At 40.9% G+C, this 20,829-nt stretch overlaps 1 protein-coding gene across 4 annotated transcripts in view; it reads right to left on the bottom strand.

The window, feature by feature from the left end:
* The window catches only part of herc4 (HECT and RLD domain containing E3 ubiquitin protein ligase 4), a 170,956-nt gene that overhangs the window by 17,405 nt on the left and 132,722 nt on the right, over positions 1-20,829 (bottom strand). For 3 of the 4 annotated variants that reach the window (XM_068052414.1, XM_068052416.1, XM_068052415.1), the window contains exons 16-20: positions 20,299-20,397; positions 16,133-16,300; positions 6,890-7,033; positions 3,231-3,397; positions 215-281 (exon numbers count right to left, since the gene is read on the bottom strand). In XM_068052414.1, coding sequence (XP_067908515.1) covers positions 215-281; positions 3,231-3,397; positions 6,890-7,033; positions 16,133-16,300; positions 20,299-20,397 — 645 coding nt within the window. The remainder of the gene's footprint in view (positions 1-214; positions 282-3,230; positions 3,398-6,889; positions 7,034-16,132; positions 16,301-20,298; positions 20,398-20,829) is intronic. The other variant, XR_010977042.1, reaches the window with a different exon arrangement.

The raw sequence follows: 20,829 nt of genomic DNA, 5'->3' as shown, positions 1-20,829 counted from the left end.
ATGTAGGGAGCACTAGCACCATGCTGTCAAGAATCAAACTTTGCTTAATTACCACACAAATAGTTGTCATCAGAAACAAAAGCTCTTGACCAACTTCCCATCAATACTAAATTCTGGGTGAGGCTAAATTTCACATTGTACTGGCCTGTTACAGCAATACCAATAAGCTTGAAAGTGCTTTAAAACAAATAATCCATTTAAGTAACAAACTTACTGTGAAGTTGAGGGAGAAGATGTCTTCCACAGCCTCCTCTGGGTAATCTAACAGTTGCTGCATACTCCTGTATAAAAGTACCGATTGATACAAAGCTAACTGATTTGCTGATGTAAAGAATCATATGAACACACACATATGTGAACAGAAAGACAACTGCACAATTTGCACTCTTATAAGATCTAGTATTTTGGCTGCAAATGCACATTTTTCTATATTAAAAAATTCCATTTTATGAAACCAATCTTTACAAGTCCTAACAGAAAAACATTTCAACAATCAAACATTTTACAATTAAGGTACCAACAGTTTTTTGAAAATCATCCCAGATGGCTAGCTGACTGACAAATTACTTGAACGTACATTAAAACTAGAAGGCACACAAAGGTGAATCAACCAGTACTAACTTCACCAAAGCAAGCTCCAGAAGGCAGATACAGGGGTATTGAGATCCAGAAAGTCCTGGCTGTAACAAAATGGTGTTGCCAAGTAAAGATGAAACTTTGTAAATTATCAAAAATGAAAGGACACGTACTGGATTGGTTGACAAACTACTCAGAGGTAAGAAACAGAGTGCGAACTGAATCTTGTAGGATCTTTTTCAAAATGATGAGCATCTTGCACAATGGCCAAATTTGGAATTGAGATATTTAAAGTGCAAAATAAGGTTTTAAACAAAATGGAAAATTCTAAAGTGTTACTTATTTCAGAATATAAGATATGGCGTTAGTGTCTTTTAAAGTCTTGATTAAAATTTTACTTAACAGCCATCACCTGTCAGGACTCTATGGATGACAGCAGCACTTGGCATTGAGCTCTAATCCAAGGGAATTTTGAACCTGGGCATATCCATATATATTTGTTCTAACCCAAGAGTAGAATTTGGATTTGAAAACATCAGACCATATCCCTAAACAGCAGTCATAAGAAGCTGATTAGATTGTGGCTTGTGCAACTTCTGCACAAGAGTTCCACCTGAGATGCACAAGTACTAGCAAAGGTAACCTAAAGACTAGTTGTCTCTCAGGAGATCTTATGGCTTTAGATGGCATGGGTAATTGTGTGGGACAGGCTGGATGGACCATAGGGTTTTTTCCTGTTCATCATTGTATGTTAGCAGCAACAGGAATAGCCATTTTCTAGCACGTAGCCTCCTCCCATTCTATAACATGCATGATTTTCACATCTTGCCTCAGTATCAGAGGCACTTCCTTGCATATTGCAGAGATCAATCACAATCTATTACTGTTTCAACTAGTCTGTCCTGATCTGTAGGAAGTGCCAGGATGGAATCTGTGGAACCTTCTGGATGGGGGAGTATCCAGGCAAAAAGAGGTGATGGAGACCACCTGAGATAAGGTTGTTCCAACTATGTCAGATTGGAAAGAACTTCCCAAGTAAACTGGATAGATTAAACAAAGAGGAATGAGCTAGCAGACTGTGAGCTTAGGGGTATGTCCTGCCTATGAGGTGAAACTTGGCATTTAGAAAATACATTTCTAACAGAGATAAAACAAACACTGGGAACGATGATATATACTGTTAAAAGTTGGAGCAAATTGGGAGATTTTTGTGCAACTTGGCCGCTGCTGTAAGGTCAACAATTCTAAAAGCATGAGCAGCTGAAATGTAATTCTTCCACTTGTTCACTGCTCCATGTAGGGAGGGGTTGATTTGGACACAGACAGGAGTAATTAGGAAGGTAATGCTTGTTGATAAGCATTTTGGTCTACGATGGGCCCAGAGATATTTAGCCTGCTGCCTTATCTGAAATTAGTCAGAAGAAAGCAATTCAGTAGCCTTCTGCTGGCTAGACTTGCACCTTCCCATGGTGGAGACAAGTTCCAAAAAATCAAGATGCATTACTGAACTTTTAGGTAGCTTCTTAGATCTTTTGTTTAGGAGTTAACACCACTATTTTATTAATGGGCAGTCCAACACAATCTGGCAACTAGTCTGGTGGTGGAGTGACACAATTTGAGCAGTTCTGCAAAACAGAATGGAACACTGCACTTTACATTGCTTAAAGGTTGTTGTCGAAGGAGTCAGAAGAATTTCCCAGACTTTTTCTTTCCTCCAATTGGCCTGAGTTTTTAAAATCAGGCATTTCATTTCTCTCAGGAGATCTTATGGCTTTGGGTGGCATGGGTAATTGAGAGACACAGGCTGGATGGACCATAGGGGCTTTTCTTGTTCGTCATTGTATGTTAGCAACAACAGGAATAGCAATTTTCTAGCACGTAGCCTCCTTCCGTTCTACAACATACATGATTTTCACATTTTGCCTCAGTATCAGAGGCACTTTCTTGCATATTGCAGAGATCAATCACAATCTATTACTATTGCAATTAATTTTGTATGCTTTCATTTTTTAATTACATCTTGGAATTATTTTTCTAATGCCGCACAAAAAAAACACCGGCTTGCCCTGGAGCCTCAGACATTCATAACCATCAGGAACACCTTTGCTTTCTAAGCCTGCTTATAGCATGAGGACTGAGCATTTGTATTTGATACTAGTGGATTGATATCCTCAAGGCAGTAGAATTTGCTTTGAGGCTTCCTCAAAATAGAGTAAAATGGAGTTGGCCTCCACTGAGTGGTAACAAATTTAAGACCTGAAGGAAAACATGATAACAGAGTAAACAATTAAACACTACTGCAATAAGAGCAAGCACTAAAAGTTGCACTTATTCTACTTACAGAATACCTTCAAACTCCAAAGCCTAGCTCTAAAATGTAGAAAATTAAATACTAGAAACATGTAATCATCTCAGAACTCATGGGATTGGGTGGGGGGGGGGGGGGGGGGGTGGTGGGGAGAAAGAAGTTGGAAACAGTTGGTACTCTTGTGCAGATCCTGAGGCTTTTAAATGACAAGAGCTGGTGGTAATATCATGATGCAAATTTTAGGAGTGTGCCTCGATTTTCTCAGAACCGATCTAGCTAAGACATATCCTAGCTGTGTATGAAGGATGCATAAAAACGTATTAAAAATGGAGTCACATTAACTGACCTGCCAACGACAGGCATCAATTCCTTCAGGTCATCCAAGGTAGGTTTCTGTTTTAGCAGTTTCTTATACAAAGCTAATGGGAAATGCAGGTCAACAATCGTAAAGTTGTAGATTGCAAGACCACAGACGACACCAATCAAATGAAATAAATCAATTTCTTCAAAGGTCTAAACAAGATAAACAGAAACATTCATTATAATGCTTATTTTTCTTCACAATATCTCCAAACACCCCTATGCTGAGAAATTCATAAAATTTTAAATTTATAAAGAAATTAAATCAAGTGGAACACAGCCAAACTAACATGAAGAATCACCAAAGCAAAGCTATTCAGGAAATAATTGTATTTTGTAACTATTTGTTAGAACTTCATTTTAAACATATACTTCAAATAAAACCTCCAAGAGCTTAGAGGAATATAGTAGTACTTAAGAGACTTCAGGGAGCTTTCCATTGAGTATTCAAGACTGGAAAGCAGCCAAACCCAAAAAAAACAGTACTCTTCCAATAATGTCATGTACTGAGCTGGCAGTGGGCTTCATTTGATGAATCACCTTCTGATTCCCTAGATTCGGGGAAGGTTCTGTTAGATTGGAAAATAGCTAATGTAACTCCTTTATTCAAAAAAGGGAGGGAGACAGACAGCAGGAAACTACAGGCCAGTTGGCTTAACATCTATCTTAGGGAAAATGTTACAAGCTATTATTAAAGATGTTACAGCAGGGCCTTTAGAAAAATTCAAGGTAATCAGGCAGAGTCAACATGGTTTTGTGAAAGGGGAATGTTTAACCAATTTATTGGAGTTCTTTGAAGGAGTTACATGTGCTGTGGATGTATTGTATTTAGATTTCCAGAAGGCATTTGATAAGGTGCCACATCAAAGATTACAGAAAATAAAAGCTCATGTAGGGGGTAACATATTGGCATGGATAGAAGATTGGCTAGCTAACAGGAAACAGAGAGTAGGCATAAATTGGTCATTTTCTGGTTGGCAAGATGTAACAAGTGGTGTGCCACAGGGATCTGTGCTGGGGCCTCAACCTTTTACAATTTATATAAATGACTTGGATGATGGGACCGGAGGTATGGTTGCTAAAATTGCTGATGACACAAAAGGAAAGTAACTTGTGAAGAGGACATAAGGGGGCTACAAAAGGATATAGATAGGTTAAGTGAGTGGGCAAAGACCTGGAAAATGGAGTATAATGTGGGAAAGTGTGAAATTGTCCACTTTGGCAGGAAGAATAAAAAAGCATATTATCTAAATGATGAGAGATTGCAGAGCTCTGAGATGCAGAGGAATCTGGATGTCCTAGTGCATGAATCTCAAAAGGTTAGTATGCAGGTACAGCACATAATTTGGAGAGCTAACAGAATGTTATCATTTATCGCAAGGGGAATTGAATACAAAAGTAGGGAGGTTATGCTTCAGCTATACAGGGCATTGGTGAGACCACATCTGGAGTACTGTTTACAGCACTGGTCTCCTTAAAGGAAGGATGCAAATGCCTTGGAGACCGTACAGAGAAGGGTTTCTGGATTAACACCTGGAATGGGCGTACTGTCTTATGAGGAAAGACTGGACAGGCTAGGATTGTATCCCCTGGAATTTAGAAGAGTAAGAGGCGACTTGATTGAAACATACAAGAACCTGAGCGGTCTTGAAAGGGTGGATGTGGAAAGGATGTGTCCCCTTGTGGGAGAACATAGAACGAGGGGTCACTGTTTAAAAATAAGGAATCGCCCTTTTAAGACAGAGATGAGGAGAAATTTTTTCTCAGAGGGTTGAGAGTCTTTGGAATTCTCTTCGTCAAAAGGCGGTGGAAGCAGAGTCTGAATATTTTTAAGGCAGAGGTAGATAGATTCTTGATAAGCAAGGGGGTGGAAGGTTTTCGGGGGTAGGTGGAAATGTGGAGTAATCAGTTCAGCCATGAACTTATTGAATGGTGGAGCAGGCTCGGAGGGCCGAGTGGTCTACTCCTGCTCCTAATTTGTATGTTTTGCATCAATCCCTTCTTACAATGCACAGAATTTCCAGTGGAGTGAATTGACATCCCTAGTCATGGACATTAAAGGAGTAGTTGCCAGTAGAGAGGGGACAGCAGAATTGGGACTTGAAAGAAAAAAGGAAGCTCGGAAAATAAAATTGAATTGGAAAAGATATGCAAGAGAGCACTTGTACTTGTATAACAGGTTTCACAACTTCAATCCATCCTAAACCACTTTACAACTAATGAAGTACTTTTGAAGAGTAGTTGCTGTTGTAATGTAGGGAAACACAGCAGCCAATTTGCACACAGCAAGGTCCCACACTCAGCAATGTGATAATGATTAAACAACCTATCTTAACTATGTTGATTGAGGGTTAAATGTTGGCCAGGGGACACTGGAATAACTCCCTTGTTTTTCTTTGAAAAGTGCCAGATGATCTTTTATGTCCACCTTAGAGGGCAGCTGGGCCCTCAGTTTAATATCTCATCCAAAAGATGGCACCTCCAACAGTTCAGCACCCCTTCAGTAATGCATTCAAGTGTCAGCCAAGATTATATGCTCAAGCCCCTGCAGTGGGGTTTGTACAGACGATCTGACTCCGAATAGTGTGCAAACACTAAATCATAGTGGACACCCTGTAAGTAATGCAAGTGGTGAGAACATTAAATTTAATATAGATTAGTGTAAAATATTATACATTGGAAAAACCAGGCCAAATGTGAGTCAGGATGAAGATGAGAGATCCAGGGGTCTTTAGCACTCAATACTCACCAAGTCCAATTACTTCAGAGCAATTTAAAAGCAAAGAGAATGTTGAACTGTATTGCCAAAACAGTAGAATATAAGTCAGAGGAAATCATCCTCAAACTTTCACTGTCCCCGTCAGACTGTACTGTATCCAATTCAGAGGTGTGACAAATAAAGACTGGAGGAACATGGGTTTTTTAGCTTTGAAAGGAAGCAATGTGATCTTAAGAGTTAGACAAGATAGTAAATGACATGGAAAATTGAGATAGTAAATTAGTTCATACTACAAGGTGACAAATTTAGGACTTATGTCAGGAAAACATTCTTAACGCAGAGTGATCAATACATGGAGTAGACTACTGGATGGAGTAGTGTAGTAAAAAGTAAAAACCCTAAATTTATTTCAGTAACAATGGCAGGGCAGCCGGGGGGGAGAAAAAGGGCTGCGCGGGAGGAGGGGAACTATAGGGTCTTTCACGTTGAATGAAAGTACGATGGGCTAAAAGGACTTGTAGTAACATCTGTCGAGCCTGGTAGATTTTTTTTTTAAAATGGAAAGTTTTCCAGGGTGATGGGATGAACAGAAATAAATGTGCCAATAATGCTTTTACCATTTTCATACTTGCAGTCACAGGAGTTTCCAGTTCTAATGGGGAGATGGGCTGCCTGTATCTTTTTATTAAAATACGCGCTTGTGAAGTTAGATAATCTTAGCATATTCATTAACGGGTGTCAGTTACGTTTTCGGCTCATGTAGTGTCAAAGCTAGTGCATTCTTAGTTGATTGATCTAACATAACGGAGTTTCCTGGAAATTAGAATAGTTCCCCGAGATTCCTTTGCTGAAAATGGTTAAGTGCACAGAACCAATTTTGCAGTAAGAGATACAAAGATCACCATAATTAATTTTAACTTCCATACCTGAAACGAAAACCAGATGAGTCTGGAATCCTCATAGTACCGAAACATGCCATATTTAGGATCTAATAAGTCTCTCATAATCAAGAGGAAAAACTCCTTCCGGACACCACCAGCATCCACAGCCTCTTCTCCAACAAAAATGACCTAAACGTGAGAAGAGATGGAGAACGTCTGATCTAGAATCTCTACAGTTACTTCAGAAGTTACCACTCCATACAAAACAATTCAGTAATCTTTTCCAAGTGGAAAATCCCTCCAGTATATAAATTTATACTTCTCTCCATTAATGTAATGCTTTTCAACTACTTTTGTAGTCAGAACATTTTGGTCACTTACTTAAGTCTCTCGGATTGCTACTCAAGAGAATTCATGCAAATTTATACAAACACAGTCAGATTAGCACATCTCCTCTGATGGTGTTCACAATAAGTCAGAGAATACACTTTTATAATGGTGTTATATCTGGTAGGGCAAGATATTAGGGCCACTGATTTAAGCTGACCAAATCAAATTCCAGTTTTCATACATGGCATTCTTGGATTTTTACCAGTGCTTTGTGAGGATTAAGTTCTATAACGCTGTCCATTGTTCTATGAAAATCAGAAATTAATGGCCTTAATGCACGTATTTAATTTTTATCCTTTATCATTTTTGAAGCTAAGCACACAAACAATATGGTATGCAAGATGTACGAGATAGAAGCAGGTACTTTGACAGTAATGCAGTGGGGGCGGGGGGGCAGTTAAGCTGCACTGGCGTTTTGGTAGTATTAGAAGCAATGCTGAGTTTTGTGCACAAGAGGTGCGGTAGAATGATTCTGTAGTTTTGGCAGTATTGGGGTGGGATCCTTTTACATGGCATTAGTGAGGAGAGACACCCCGAGGTTTTGCAGAACTTGTGTTGTCTGGGTGGGGGTTGGGCAGTGACATATGGGGGGTGGGGTTGGCTCTTTAGTGGATTCCCAAGATCTATCAGCAGCAAGTGATGAGGGAAGGTTAGGGGACTCTTGGTCCAGCATCACTGGCTTGTAAGTTGGTGAAACAACTCCACAATTACTTTTATAAACAAACGACACACATTCAGGAAACAAATATTCCTGGGATATGTGAATCACTGGCAAGGCTGCCATTTATTGTTCACCCCTGGCAGCCCTCAAAATGTGCTTGTGGTAGTAAGCTGCCTGATTGAACTGTTGCAGTCATGTGGTGTAGGTACTCCCACAATACTGTTTGTTAGGGAGTTCCAGGATATTGATCCAGCAACAATAAAGTCATGACAATATATGTTCCAGGTCAGGATGGTATATGACTTGGAACTGATTATGTTCCCATGCACTTGCTGCCCTTGGGTTTGCGAAGTTCAACTGAAGAAACCTTGTACAACTGTAACCTGGGCATGTCAATAGTACAGGATTGGATATTTAAGATAGTGGATGGGCTGCCAATAAAATGAACTGCTTTGTGTCCTGGATTGTGTTAAACTTCTTGATTGTTGTTGAAGTTGCATCCTTTTTTAGGCAAAGAATTCCAACACAATCCTAACCTATGGCTTGTACATGGTGGAGAGGCTCTGCAGAGTCAGGTGGTGAACTGTTTGCCACGGAATACCTAAACCTCTGACCCTCTCTAAAAGCCACAGCATTTAAGAGGCTGGCCCAGTTCAGTTTCTGATCAATAGTGACCAGAATCGGTTTTGTTGATGGAGGACTGGGCAATAGTAATGCAGTTGAATGTCAGGTGGGGAATTATGCTCTCTCCTGTAGGAAGTTGTCATTGTCTGGCACTCCATAAATTCCAAACAATCCAAACTGAAACTGCCCATATCCTGTCCCACATGCCCATAATTCATTCTCTCTGACCTACATTCCCTAACCATTAAAATACTGATCTTCTAACCCTTCATATATGAGCTCACTGTGGTCCTTTCTGAATCCCCTTCCTTTATCCCACTATTGACAACGCTCGAGTCACAAGATTCCAGGTTCAAATACCACTCCAGGGCTTGAGAACAAAAATGAAGGCTGACAGTCCAGTGCAGTACCGAGGGAATGCTGCACTGTTGGATGAGATGTTAAACCGAGGCTCCATCTGCCTGTTTGGGTGGATGTAAAAAGTCCCATGGTGGAAAAGTGTTATGTAAATTCAAGTCTTTCTTTTCACCTGCTTCAAATCCACTCTAACCCCCAGCACTTCCCTCAACTCTTTACTCCCTAAATCTCTTCCTCCCCTCTCAACCATAAAAATAATTCTCTTTTCAAGAACTTTTGTTCAACTCTTCTAATCTCTCCCTCCATAGCTCAGCATCCATTACCTTTTCATAATTCTCCCTCTTGGCTATAAAGCAGTGAGTCATTTTCCGTTAGACATACTATATAAATGCAAGCTGCTGTCCGTCTCTTTCACAACTTGCCACTAAATGGAATGATTACATTTTATAACCTATCTAAAGTGTGATGGTAATCAGATTTTTTTTGTCTGATGCTTTCATAATTCAATTCACGGGAAAACAGAATTCAAATTTGGATAAAGACACGTTCATCTGGCTGCCTGTTTCTTACTGTCCGTTTCAGTTTGACACGATTTCTGAGGTAAAAAATGAAAAAATTTATTTTAAAACTCAGTTGAAAACTTACTCACATCCATCATCCAACTTGTAGTAAAACCATTTTCAAAAACACAAGCTGAAATACTGTTATAGGCAGATACAATCTGACTTTTATCATTTAAACAAACTAAAACTACAACATTAATGTAATTAGTAGTCTGTCATTTGGACTTTTTCCTCACATTTACACAGCATCTGTTCTTTAAACAAAACTCAAAACTTCTGTACAAGTCTTCTGAAGTTTTTCCCCTAGCTTTCCTTATTTTCAAACACAGCCAGGCAAATACTGCCACAAACTTAAGCAAAATATTTGAATAGTTGACCTAACTAAATGCTACTGACATCTTCTGGAAAACTGTAAACATATGCTCAGACTCTATCAGGATCTACCTTGAATTAAGACTCAAGTCTCTGGGCAAAAACATCAATCTAAGTTTTTGAGAGGTTGAAATCTTTTGGTAAGAACAAAGTGACTCCTGACAACGCAGCGGCCGGCTGACGTTAGAGTGTGCCAAGCTCTCTGCTACATCTGGCCAGGACTACGCGGCGCATGCGCGGGATGACGTCATCATGCAGCGCCGTCATTGCGTATCCGCACCTGGTCCATCTTCCCGCATGCGCAATAAAGCGTCATCGGGTTTCCAGCCCCCCTACTCAGCTGGAGGGAGTGGCTGAATGGGAAACTTTGAGGCTGGAACACTATCCCGCCTCGGCAACCCGCTCCAGACCTTGAAGCTTAGTCCCCTCAGCCACTCGTTCCAGACCTCGCTACTCCCCCCCTACTCCTCTGGCCGATTGTTCCTCGCTTCACGCCACCCCCTCTCCAGCTGCTCGCTTCCCCACTCCCCACCCCCCTCCAGCTGCAAGCTCTAGGCCGCGCCACTTCCCTCCTCTTGGGCACTCGCTCCTACGTCGCCCCATCACCCCTTGCTTCTCCAGGCGGCGCGTGGAGGGGGGTGGTGGTGAAGAGAACGGGACAGCTGGAGAGCAGGGTGGCGAGAGCGGGTAATACTTGCCCAGGGAAGTTGGGGGGGGGGGGGGGGGGGGGGGGGGGGTGAGGGAGCTGCGGGATCTGGAGCGAGCGGGTGAAGGGGGGTGGGGGAAAGCAGCCGGTGGGGAGGCGGGGCTGAGGGGCCAGTGGGGCGGGAGCAAGTTGCTGCGTTCGGGTGAAAATCAGTCCTGCTCAGTCATATAACGGATCACGATAAAGAATTGGCAGCACATTTTATACTCTACCCTATTTTCTTTTCCATTGATCGGGGTGCCAATTCATTATCTTCCAATGGAAATTCAATCATAATATTTCTTTTGTATTTAATTGTTTGCAAGAACGATCTAGCCATGAGCATTTCCCGTGATAAATTGAGCAGCATCATCTTTAATCCTAGCAACTGCCTGAACATCGCAGACACTGGCATTCCAGTTGAAGTGTCTGCATTTGCACATGTGCAAGTACAGCGGCACCTAGCGGTTGCGTTGTCAGCAAACGAGCCTTGTATTTAATAGGGTTACTGGAATATTAAATGTATCTGAGGATTGAAGTTAGTATCCTATAACTACATAGTAGCATATTATTGGGCTTCCATCCAACTTAATGTAAGGTTAGTTTGGTGGAACGATCTAGCCAAGAGCATTTCCTGTGATAAATTGAGCAGCGCCATCTTTAATCCTGGCAGCTGCCTGAACATCGCAGACACTGACCTTCCAGTTAAGAGTCTGCATTTGCGCATGTGCAAGTACAGCGGCACCTAGTGGTTGCATTGTTAGCAAACGCAGCCAAAAACAAAAAAGCAATTCAATGGGTATCACAGCATGGTTTATGTTTATATTTTGTTTAAAATTTTATTTTTGACATTTCAGTTAATGAGAAAGAATGGTGGACAATTTTTCTTCAGTTTGGAAATAAATTGGAGACTAAGGATATGAAGCAAAAGACTGAGGATGCTGAAATAAATCTGAAATAAAAATAGAAAATGCTGGAAATACTCAGCAGGTTGGGCAGCATCTATGGACAGAGAAACCGTTAATGTTTCAGGTCTGTGACCTATCAGAAAGACGAGATCAGTTCTGATGAAAGGTCACAGACCTGAAATATTAACTCTGTTTCTCTCTCTACAGATGCTGCCAGACCTGCTGAGAAAATAGGACACATGGGTAGAATTAGCCAACAAGGAGTTAGCATTTTAAAAAAAGTTTTTAAAATAGTGGTCAAAAAGTAGCATGAAATGGGTGTGCCACATGTTGATAGACAATTATGAGATAAATAAGGTGACATAATATAAAGAGAAATGTACAGCAAATACACACGGTATGTAAAACATTCCGTATCCTGACATAATCCTTGTACATAGATGGGGCTGTATCGAAGGATAAGGGTTAGGAGTCAGGCAATGTCAAGAGATATATTGGGACAGAGTAACTGGATATATTGATAGAGCAGTTGTACGTGTTTAGGGACAGGGGAAGGTATGACAAAAGTCAATGGTTGGTGGGTGGGCGGGGGGGGGGTAAAAGGGTGATGGTGAAGTGGTTCCTGGCTACTCAGGGAAGCTATAGGAGACACAAAGAATTAGGATCTACAGTGGATTTAGAGAATCAGAGGCTAAGGGAGTGAGGTTCAGCTGGTGTCTGGCTCCCTACCTCAGGAAAGATGACAAGGTAGCGAAGTAATTGGTGGCAGGCTGCAGAAATGGATAGAAAGCTACAGACCATGGAAGGCAATGGAGCAGCAAGGACAAGGATACATGGGATGAGTGAAAAGTTCAAAGGAATAGAGGAAGCATTGGGAATGAGGAACTGGTAAGAGGAAGAAGGGCCAATGGGGAAACAAGGGACAGGAGAGAAAACAGCCAAGGACTGCAGGCCATCTGATCCCTACATCCATCACTGAAAAAAGTGACCTGCAGCCTTCAACAGCTCCCTTCCACACTACCCAATATTAAGAAAGAAAAAGAGCACAAATACAGAAATAAAATAGTAGCAAGTAAGGAGCGAGAAAGCACAAAACAGGTTATGGTAACGATGGAAAAATAAATCACTTTTTACAAAAGATTTCTTTGTCCAGTTTCTGCGTGTGAATAAAATAATTACTTGTTAAGAGGAAAAAAGGCTACGCAAAGTTTTTTTTGTATTATAATCCATGAAGAAAGTAAAGCTTTTTCTTCAAGATTTTCAATCTCAAAAAGCCACTGCTTGGTACACTTATCTTTGGTAAATAACCACTTGGATTTTGCAGCAGAAATAATGGCAAGGTTATCAGCGCTTACTGCTATTATGCAGCAAATCGGATAGCAACTTCTGGCAGTCACATACGTAGAATGCAGCAAAACAGAAAAATCCAGAAATTATCCAATTTGATCTGCTCCTCCACAAGTTTCACAACAGTACCTTGCCAATAGATTTGGCATTAAAATATAAACAGGCATGAAATTAACCACTAAACATGCCAGGTAAGTTAGGGCTGGTGCATTCAGGTGGAAATAATTTTTTTTCTTAAAACAGTGCGTTATGCCTTAATTACTGCATTACAATCTCTCTGGCCCTGAAACCCTAATTTCACAGACACAGAACTGGATTTCTATAGCATTTAATTATTGCTGGAGATTTTTTTTTAAATTTCTTTTTTTTAAAAACAAAGTTTTTCCCCTTTGTATTGTTTCTCTCCCTCAATTCCATCTTTCTTTCCTTCTGTATTTCACTCTCCATTCATGATTTTACATTGAATTAAATATTCTGACATTTCCTGGTTTAGACTCTGCATGTCTCTGAGAATTCTCCAATCTGACTGGTTGAAGGGATAGTGCTGCCTGCCCCATTTACACATGCCACAGATGCCCTGTAGAGGGTGCTGCGCTGAAAAGGATCACTAGCAATTGTAAGTTGCCGCTCAAAAGGTTACAAAGCGACCGTGGGCAACTGTAAGGGTAAAGAATGACAAACCCCATTTTTTCACCGCTGACCGCAAAATCCGGGCAAATGATTCCTGAGGTAATTTTCGCAAGTATTTATGATCAATAGGAAGAATGACTACTAACAGAGAATGATGGTTGATGTCTCTCTCCTCCCCGTTCTCCAAATAACTACTAGTACATGAAGCATAGCACACTATGTAAAACCCCATGAGGGTGAAGATAATAAGGCAAGTTCTGCAAAACTGCAATGCCTCAGCACCTCCACAGCACTTGAAACATGCAACATTTCAGACAATAATTTAGGTAGTTTTGGTAAACTTGAGAAGGAGCCACAAGTTAAGCCACAAGCCATGGGTAAGAAAGGGGGGAAAGAGGTGATGAGTACTGGTGAGATGAGGTTTAGTATGTACATGGGCCCTTTTAAGTTTTTTTTTTTGCGATTCCACCTTATGAGACAAATAAATACAGATACTAGAGGCATAGAATCAGAAAGGTTACAGCACAGAAGGAAGCCATTCGGCCTATTGTGTCCATGCTGGCTCTCTAAGAGCAACTCAGCTAATCCCACTCCACCTTTTCCCCACAGCCTGCAAAGTGTTTTCTCTTCAGATAATTATCCAATTTCCTTTTGAAAGCCACGACTGAATCTGCTTCACCACATTCTCAGGCATTGCATTCCAGATCCTAACCACTCGCTGCGTAAAAGTTTTCTCGTGTTGCTTCTGGTTCTTTTGCCAATTACCTTAAATCAGTGCCCTCTGGTTCTTGACCCTTCCACCAATGGGAACAGTTTCTCCCCATCTACTCTGTCCAGATCCTTCATGACTTTGAACAAGTGACTGGGTAGAAGTTCATACTACTCTCCTTGCTCAAGATGATGTTCATCTGAGTTATGAATCCTACTACCCAACTGGGCAGAGTCATCTGCTTAGCAGACAGCCATTTAGCAGCACAGAACAAAGTCATGCAGCCCAGTAGGCCACCATGTGACTCATCATGACTGCAACGGCTCTTTGAAAGAGCTAAAGCCTTGCAAAGAATTCCTTTTTCAAATACGTATCCAATTTCCTTTGTAAGTTATTGAATCTGTTTCCACTACCCTTTCAGGAAGTGCATTCCAGATCAAAACAATTCACTGCATTAAAAAAAAAGTCTCATCTCCCCTCTGGTTCTTTTGCCAATTATCTTAAATCTATATGCTCTGGCTAGTTACCCACATGCCAATGGAAACAATTTCTCCCCAACTACTCCATCAAAAGCCCTAGCAGTTTTGACTAACATTAGCACATCTGTAGAAAATATTTCTTGCACGCAGGTAGCAATCCACAATTGGAACATCTCTCACAAATACTTCTATTGATGATGCCCAAGCACCAGAGTCAAAAATCTAAATCATGATAAAAGCCAATCAGAGATAGTGTAGGAGTTCAACAGTCTCTACTCAGAGATCAGTGGGCAACATGAGGACATGATGACTTCTGCTTCCTACTGTTCAGTGCCATTTTTTTCAAACCATAGGCCAGTGAGAGCACACTAATGGAAGACTGTCACAAAAAAAATTAATAGGGAATGCAGAATTTGATGTTCTGCTTTTGCATTTCACATACAAGGGCCATGTGTGCAGAAGCACATGAAGATGGGGTTCCTAAGATGCTGCCAGCCCAATATTCAAAGGCACAGGCAGGCAAGTGACAAGAGGAACACACTCTAGTTTGCAAACCCACAGCCTGCTTAAACAAGCTATTCTTAACACACAGGCAGGAGCAAAGGACGACACAGTCAAGTGTAAGCAGCTCCTCAGGAGACTCTTGGGAATCCTCTATGCTTATTCTTTTTGGTAGAGTATAAATTAGTACCAAACAACACAGAAAACCAGCACATATGGTGGCATATCATGCTAAAACATATTGCACACATTCTGTGACCCTCTGTCCTATCAAGACCTTGCCTTTTGTTATCTCTTGCCCCACCCCCACTTTATTTGCTTAAAACCTATTACATTTCTAACATTTGCCAGTTCTCATGAAGGGTCACTGACCTGAAACATTAACTCTGTTTCTCTCTCCACAGATGCTGCCAGACCTGCTGAGTATTTCCAGCATTTCTTGTTTTATTTCAGATTTCCAGCATCTGCAGTATTTTGCTTTTATATTATTTCACACAAATATGCTTTTCCATGAACAAAAACAAATGTTTAACACGACAAAGAGTTCAATCCATTTTATTATAAATTCAAAAGGCAAAAGTATTTAGTTTGATGCAACTCCACCGCCCCTCCACCACACCCCGCCAAAATAAAACACCTGATGCAGGAAAAGGCAAAGGTAAAATGGCAATATTGTACAGAAATATTCTATTTATTCACCAATTTGCTCTGGATTAAAGCAAGTGGTCCAGCACTACAGCCTCAGAGCTATGTCTCTAAAATTAAGCTAAAGGCCAAATCCCGATTTATGTTTGAATATGATCCTTCCCTGGAGACTAAGTTTGATAATCTGGGCTATACTGTCAGACAAGGAGAGAGGACTCTTCCCTTCTGTCTTTCTTGATGGTTTAATGAAGAACGATGCTGATACTTTCATGGAAGTCCAACTTCTTGTGGGCAGCAAAGATAATGTGGGTGTGGAATAATGATGAAAGATTAAAAAAGGTTTAAATACATGAACTTAGCAAATTTAAGAGACTGCTTGCAAAGCCCATTTAGGTTATTATTTATAGACAAAACTACCTTCAATGGTTTCTTGAAGTCGACATTCTTGCTTTTCCTCAATACTTCCACAGTGTCTTCAACAATGTGCCCCCTTCGTACAATCAACACAAGGCAAGGGTTAACTGTATCAACCACGGGCATGAAAAAGGATGAAAAGTTTTGTCTGTGTGCCTGGTCAACTGCTATCTGGAAAGCAGGAAAAAATAGTTGTCAAAATCAGTAATTTTCATGATACTTTTTAAACAAAAAAATTTGCATAAGCTGAAGGTAGAACATTTACCAAAAAATTGAAGAATAAAACCATCAAAACGATAAACTATTTTTAAAAATGTATTTAAACTTCCCAAAGCACAAGTTTAGTGTTTCTTCCATGGCAGCAAACAGGAGACAATTTCACAATACAGTTCCTATTTGCCACTGTAAACACTGAACATTGTGCTTTTAGTATTCAATGAAACAAGTGAGGGCTAAAAAAAAACTTTCAAATTAAGCTTTAATAAATTAAGAATTTTTGTACAAATTATCTTTTTTTATATATGATCTTGAGTAAAATTCATTTCACATGCAAACAGGATTTTCTTGACACTCCAAAGTGAAACTAACCTAGGCCACTATATCTTTAATAAATTCCATTTCTGGGCAGCCAGACTCATTGGCCAGGATTTTATGGGGCCCCCTCGGGGGCAGGGCGGCACGGACTATTGTGGCAGACCCGTCGCCTCCCCATCGCCCAGTGATTCCCCCTAGGATGGGATAAACTGATGACAACCTTCCCATTCAAAGACGAACTGAGGCCCGTAGGTAGCCTATTAATGGCTAATTAAGGGCCTCTTCCCGCCTTTGCTGGGACCTTACCAGCGGTGGGGGTGGGGAGCGCATCTGCCACGCAGCAAGGACGCCTTGTAAAACAAGGCCTTCCCCTGCGTGGGCATGGGGGTGGGGGCTTGTGGTCCCTCCTCCGTTGGCAATTTGTGGCCCACAGAGGACCCCACCAGGAACTTCACCCACTGAGACACCTCTCCCTCTGGACTGAACGACCACACACTCTAACCACCACCCCCACCCCTCGCAGAGGCCTTCTGGATTGGCCCTGGCGACCTCGCCTCACCTACCTCTGCTCCAGGGTTACACTGGTCCTGGGTCTGAGGCCTCTGCAGTATTAGCAGTTGCCACAGCTCCCGGTGGCACTGCCGAAACTGCTGAGCTGCCAGTTCTCAGATTGGTCGGCAGCGCTTGGAGGCAGGGACAACACCTCCGAAAACAGGGACAGGAACAACACCTCCGAAAACTTCGAATCGAAAAGACTGGAGGATCGTTTTGGGGCTGCACAAAAAGACAGAGGCTTGGTTCCCACCGCCTTTTTGACCCGGCACTGGGAGACCCATCTCCAGCATAAAATCTAGCCCATTGTACGTACATGCGGCTTCAATATATACCCAATGGAAGCAATGTGGTTGACTCAACTACCCTCAAAAATGGCCCAGCATGTCACTCAGTTGTATTCAGGAAAACGGCTCACCACATTTCTTACGGGTAATCAAGGATGGGCAATAAATGCTGCCTTTACCAGCCACAGTGAATGATTTAAAAGAAAATATGCAAGGACAACAGCATCTTAGGATGTCTGCATTTTTAAAATTCATTCATGGCATATGGGCATCATTGGCAAGGTCAGAATTTATCGCCCATTTCTAATTGCCCAAAAGGTGGTGGTGAGCAACCTTCTTGAACTGCTGCAGTCGGTGTGATGCAAGTACACACCCACAGTGCTGTTAGGGAGGGAGTTCCAGGATTTTGACCCAGCCACAGCGAATGAACGGAAATATAGTTCCAAGTTAGGATGGTGTGTGGCTGCAGGAGAACTTTCAGGTGGTGGTGTTCTCATGCGTCTGCTGCCCTTGTCCTTCTAGGTGGTAGATGTCACAGGTATGGAAGGTGCTGTTGAAGGAGCCTTAGCAAGTTGCTGCAGTGCATCTTGTAGATGGGACAAGTTGCTGCAACTGAACACCAGTGATGGAGGGAGAGAATGTTGAAGATGGTGGACAGGGTGCCAATGTCCTGGATGGTGTCGAGCTTCTATAATTGCAATCATCCAGGCAAGTGCAAAGTATTCAATCGCACTGAGTTGTGCCTTGTAGATGGTGGACGGCTTTCAGGAATCAGGTGGTGAGCTGCAGAATTCCCAGTCTCTGACCTGCTCTCGGAACCACAGTATTTACCTGGCTGGTTCAGTTATGTTTCTGGTAAATGGTAACCCCAAGATGTTGATGATGTGGGATTCAGCAATGGTAATGCTGTTGAACGTCAAGGGCAGATGGTTAAGATTCTCTCATTAAAGAGCCACTTCACATGTTGAACCTGGAACTTCTGATGGTTTTCATCCCATCAGGGAGCAACACAAGAACATGTACACTCAGAAAAAACTCCACCAACTAAGTTTATTAATTTCTGCTTAATGTCTTGTTTCAAAATAGACAAACTTCTAAAGTAACTATTCTTGACCTTGTTGCATAAAAGGTGACAGGGCCTATACACATTAACTAGGTGGTACTTGCTTTCAATGAATGTAATAGTGGTCATCTGCTCGAGGGCAGGTCCTCTGCTCACTTTTCCACGCCTCACTACCCTGTGCTTTTCTCTTCAGTTGCTTGTAAGAGCCTCCCATTTTTAAAATTTCCATGAGAAATGAGCAATACGACTAAGGAAAAAGTACACAAGGCGGTTTCCCGTAGTATCCTTCATGCATGCTTTAAAAAAACAACACAAGTCCGCTTCCTGAAGGATCCTCCACCTATAAGCAGCCATTGTCCCTCGAGGTTCTAGCTCTTCTGCCATCACCACCGAAAATTAATTGATTCTGTCACTGGTCATGCCTCGTAACTCTGAGCATGCGAGCCCTACCTTGGCCATGGATATATGAAGTGTAAATAAAACTTGGGCTTCCATTTTAATTTTCAATACACAAGTGAAAATAAAATCTTTGGCAAGACAGATGGAACTAACTTTATCCATGTGACAAATCATGTGGACAAAAGCCCATCACTAACCTCAGAGCCAAGATAAGTTAAAAGAGCTAAATTGTGCAAAAGAAAATGAAGGTCATAGAAATCTACTGGTTCAACATTAGCATCCATTCCAGTAGGTTTCTATAGTTATATACAGCAAAAATGAGCCAAGCCAGTGTGTGCAGAAATACCTTCCCAAGGCAAATGCTTTCATTTCATAATCATGAATAATTAGTTTAACAATGTTTGCAACTCTACATATATAAAAACAATTATTGAAGCAACCGGATCTGTTGCTATAATAAAGGGTTAATTCAGTGACTGGACTGAACACCAAATACCTATATTGCACTTATTTGTGACCGATATTGGCAGTATGTGTAGAGTTTAAAGATCCTCTAAATCCCTTGATCTGGAAATGGGATCAACACCAAATTTGACTTCAATGAAGCATATTTAAGGAATTAGTTTTATCAATGTCACTATTATGATCTGTCAAACCTTTGATCAGGCAAGTGTTTCTGTAACAAAGCATTTGGTAAGGCCTCCTGTAATAAGGAGTTCACTGTTCTTTGAGCCAGAATTATTTTCTAATGCATCAAGCCCTCCAATGAAGTCTAAAGTAAGAGTCACATATTAAACGGTTGGCAGCTAAGACAATCACCTACTGGGAAGGATCCCCAACAGTCAAACACTTTAAAACCAGAAATTAGCACTGACTGATAGATGGTATAGATATTTTATAAAGTAGGCCATTTTCTTAAGATGGTACCAGTGAAACAGTACCTTGTTATTCTATATTTGCAGCATACTTTTTACGAAACAAGTTTAATAGTTACCTAAAGTTTCTTTAAATTTTGTTGCCATCATTTTATTTAAAACAAGCTATTCCTAGAACACAGGACCTAACAAAATCTGAACAGCACAATATTAAATAAGAACTTCGCCAGTTGCGATGAAAGGTGATCTGAAAAGTTAACTGCTCTTCTCTACAGATGCTGCCTGCCCTGCCGAATATTTCAATCACTTTCTGTTTTTGTTTCAGGTTGCCCACAGCATTTGGTTTTTAAATAAATAGAAAGCTATCTATAAGGCATTAATCTTTTTATTTCTGAACTGTTACATAACAGTTACCGAGGTTTTAATGGATTGCACCAGATCAACAGAAAATGTTCTCACCTGCATTTGTAAAATGGCATCTGTCTGTAACAGTGTTGTTTTTGCTTGGGCGTCAAATACAAATGGATAAGTACAAATTGTAATTGGCATATCCTGCATCTAAAAAGAATTTAAAAAATGAAGCTTGCATCACATGGACTGAAGACATTTCCTAGCTTAAATTTTTAAATAATTATTGAACACAAGTTGGAATAGAGTCTATAAGGTAGATTTCAGAATAAAACCTGCAAATAAATGCACAATACAAAATGTCAAAAACAGGCAGAAAGTGCGAAGCTTATATCATGTGCTCCACGGTCTTACAAGTATTTTGATAAAAAGTCAACACATTCAGAGTCAAGAAGGTAAAAGAATTAATGTTTGCCCATAGTATTTACAACTCCAAATAATGAAAAGAACTTGCATTTATAGGGCACCTTTCACGACCTCAGAATGTTCCGAAGTGTTTTCCAGCCAATTAAGTTTTTTCTGAAGTGTAGTCATTGTTGTAATGTAAGGAACGCAGCAGCCAATTTGCACATATTCCACAAA

The sequence above is a fragment of the Heterodontus francisci genome, chromosome 20 (genome assembly GCF_036365525.1).
Source record: "Heterodontus francisci isolate sHetFra1 chromosome 20, sHetFra1.hap1, whole genome shotgun sequence".
In the NCBI taxonomy this organism is placed as follows: Eukaryota; Metazoa; Chordata; class Chondrichthyes; order Heterodontiformes; family Heterodontidae; genus Heterodontus; species Heterodontus francisci.
This window is presented reverse-complemented; position numbering and strand designations above follow the sequence as displayed.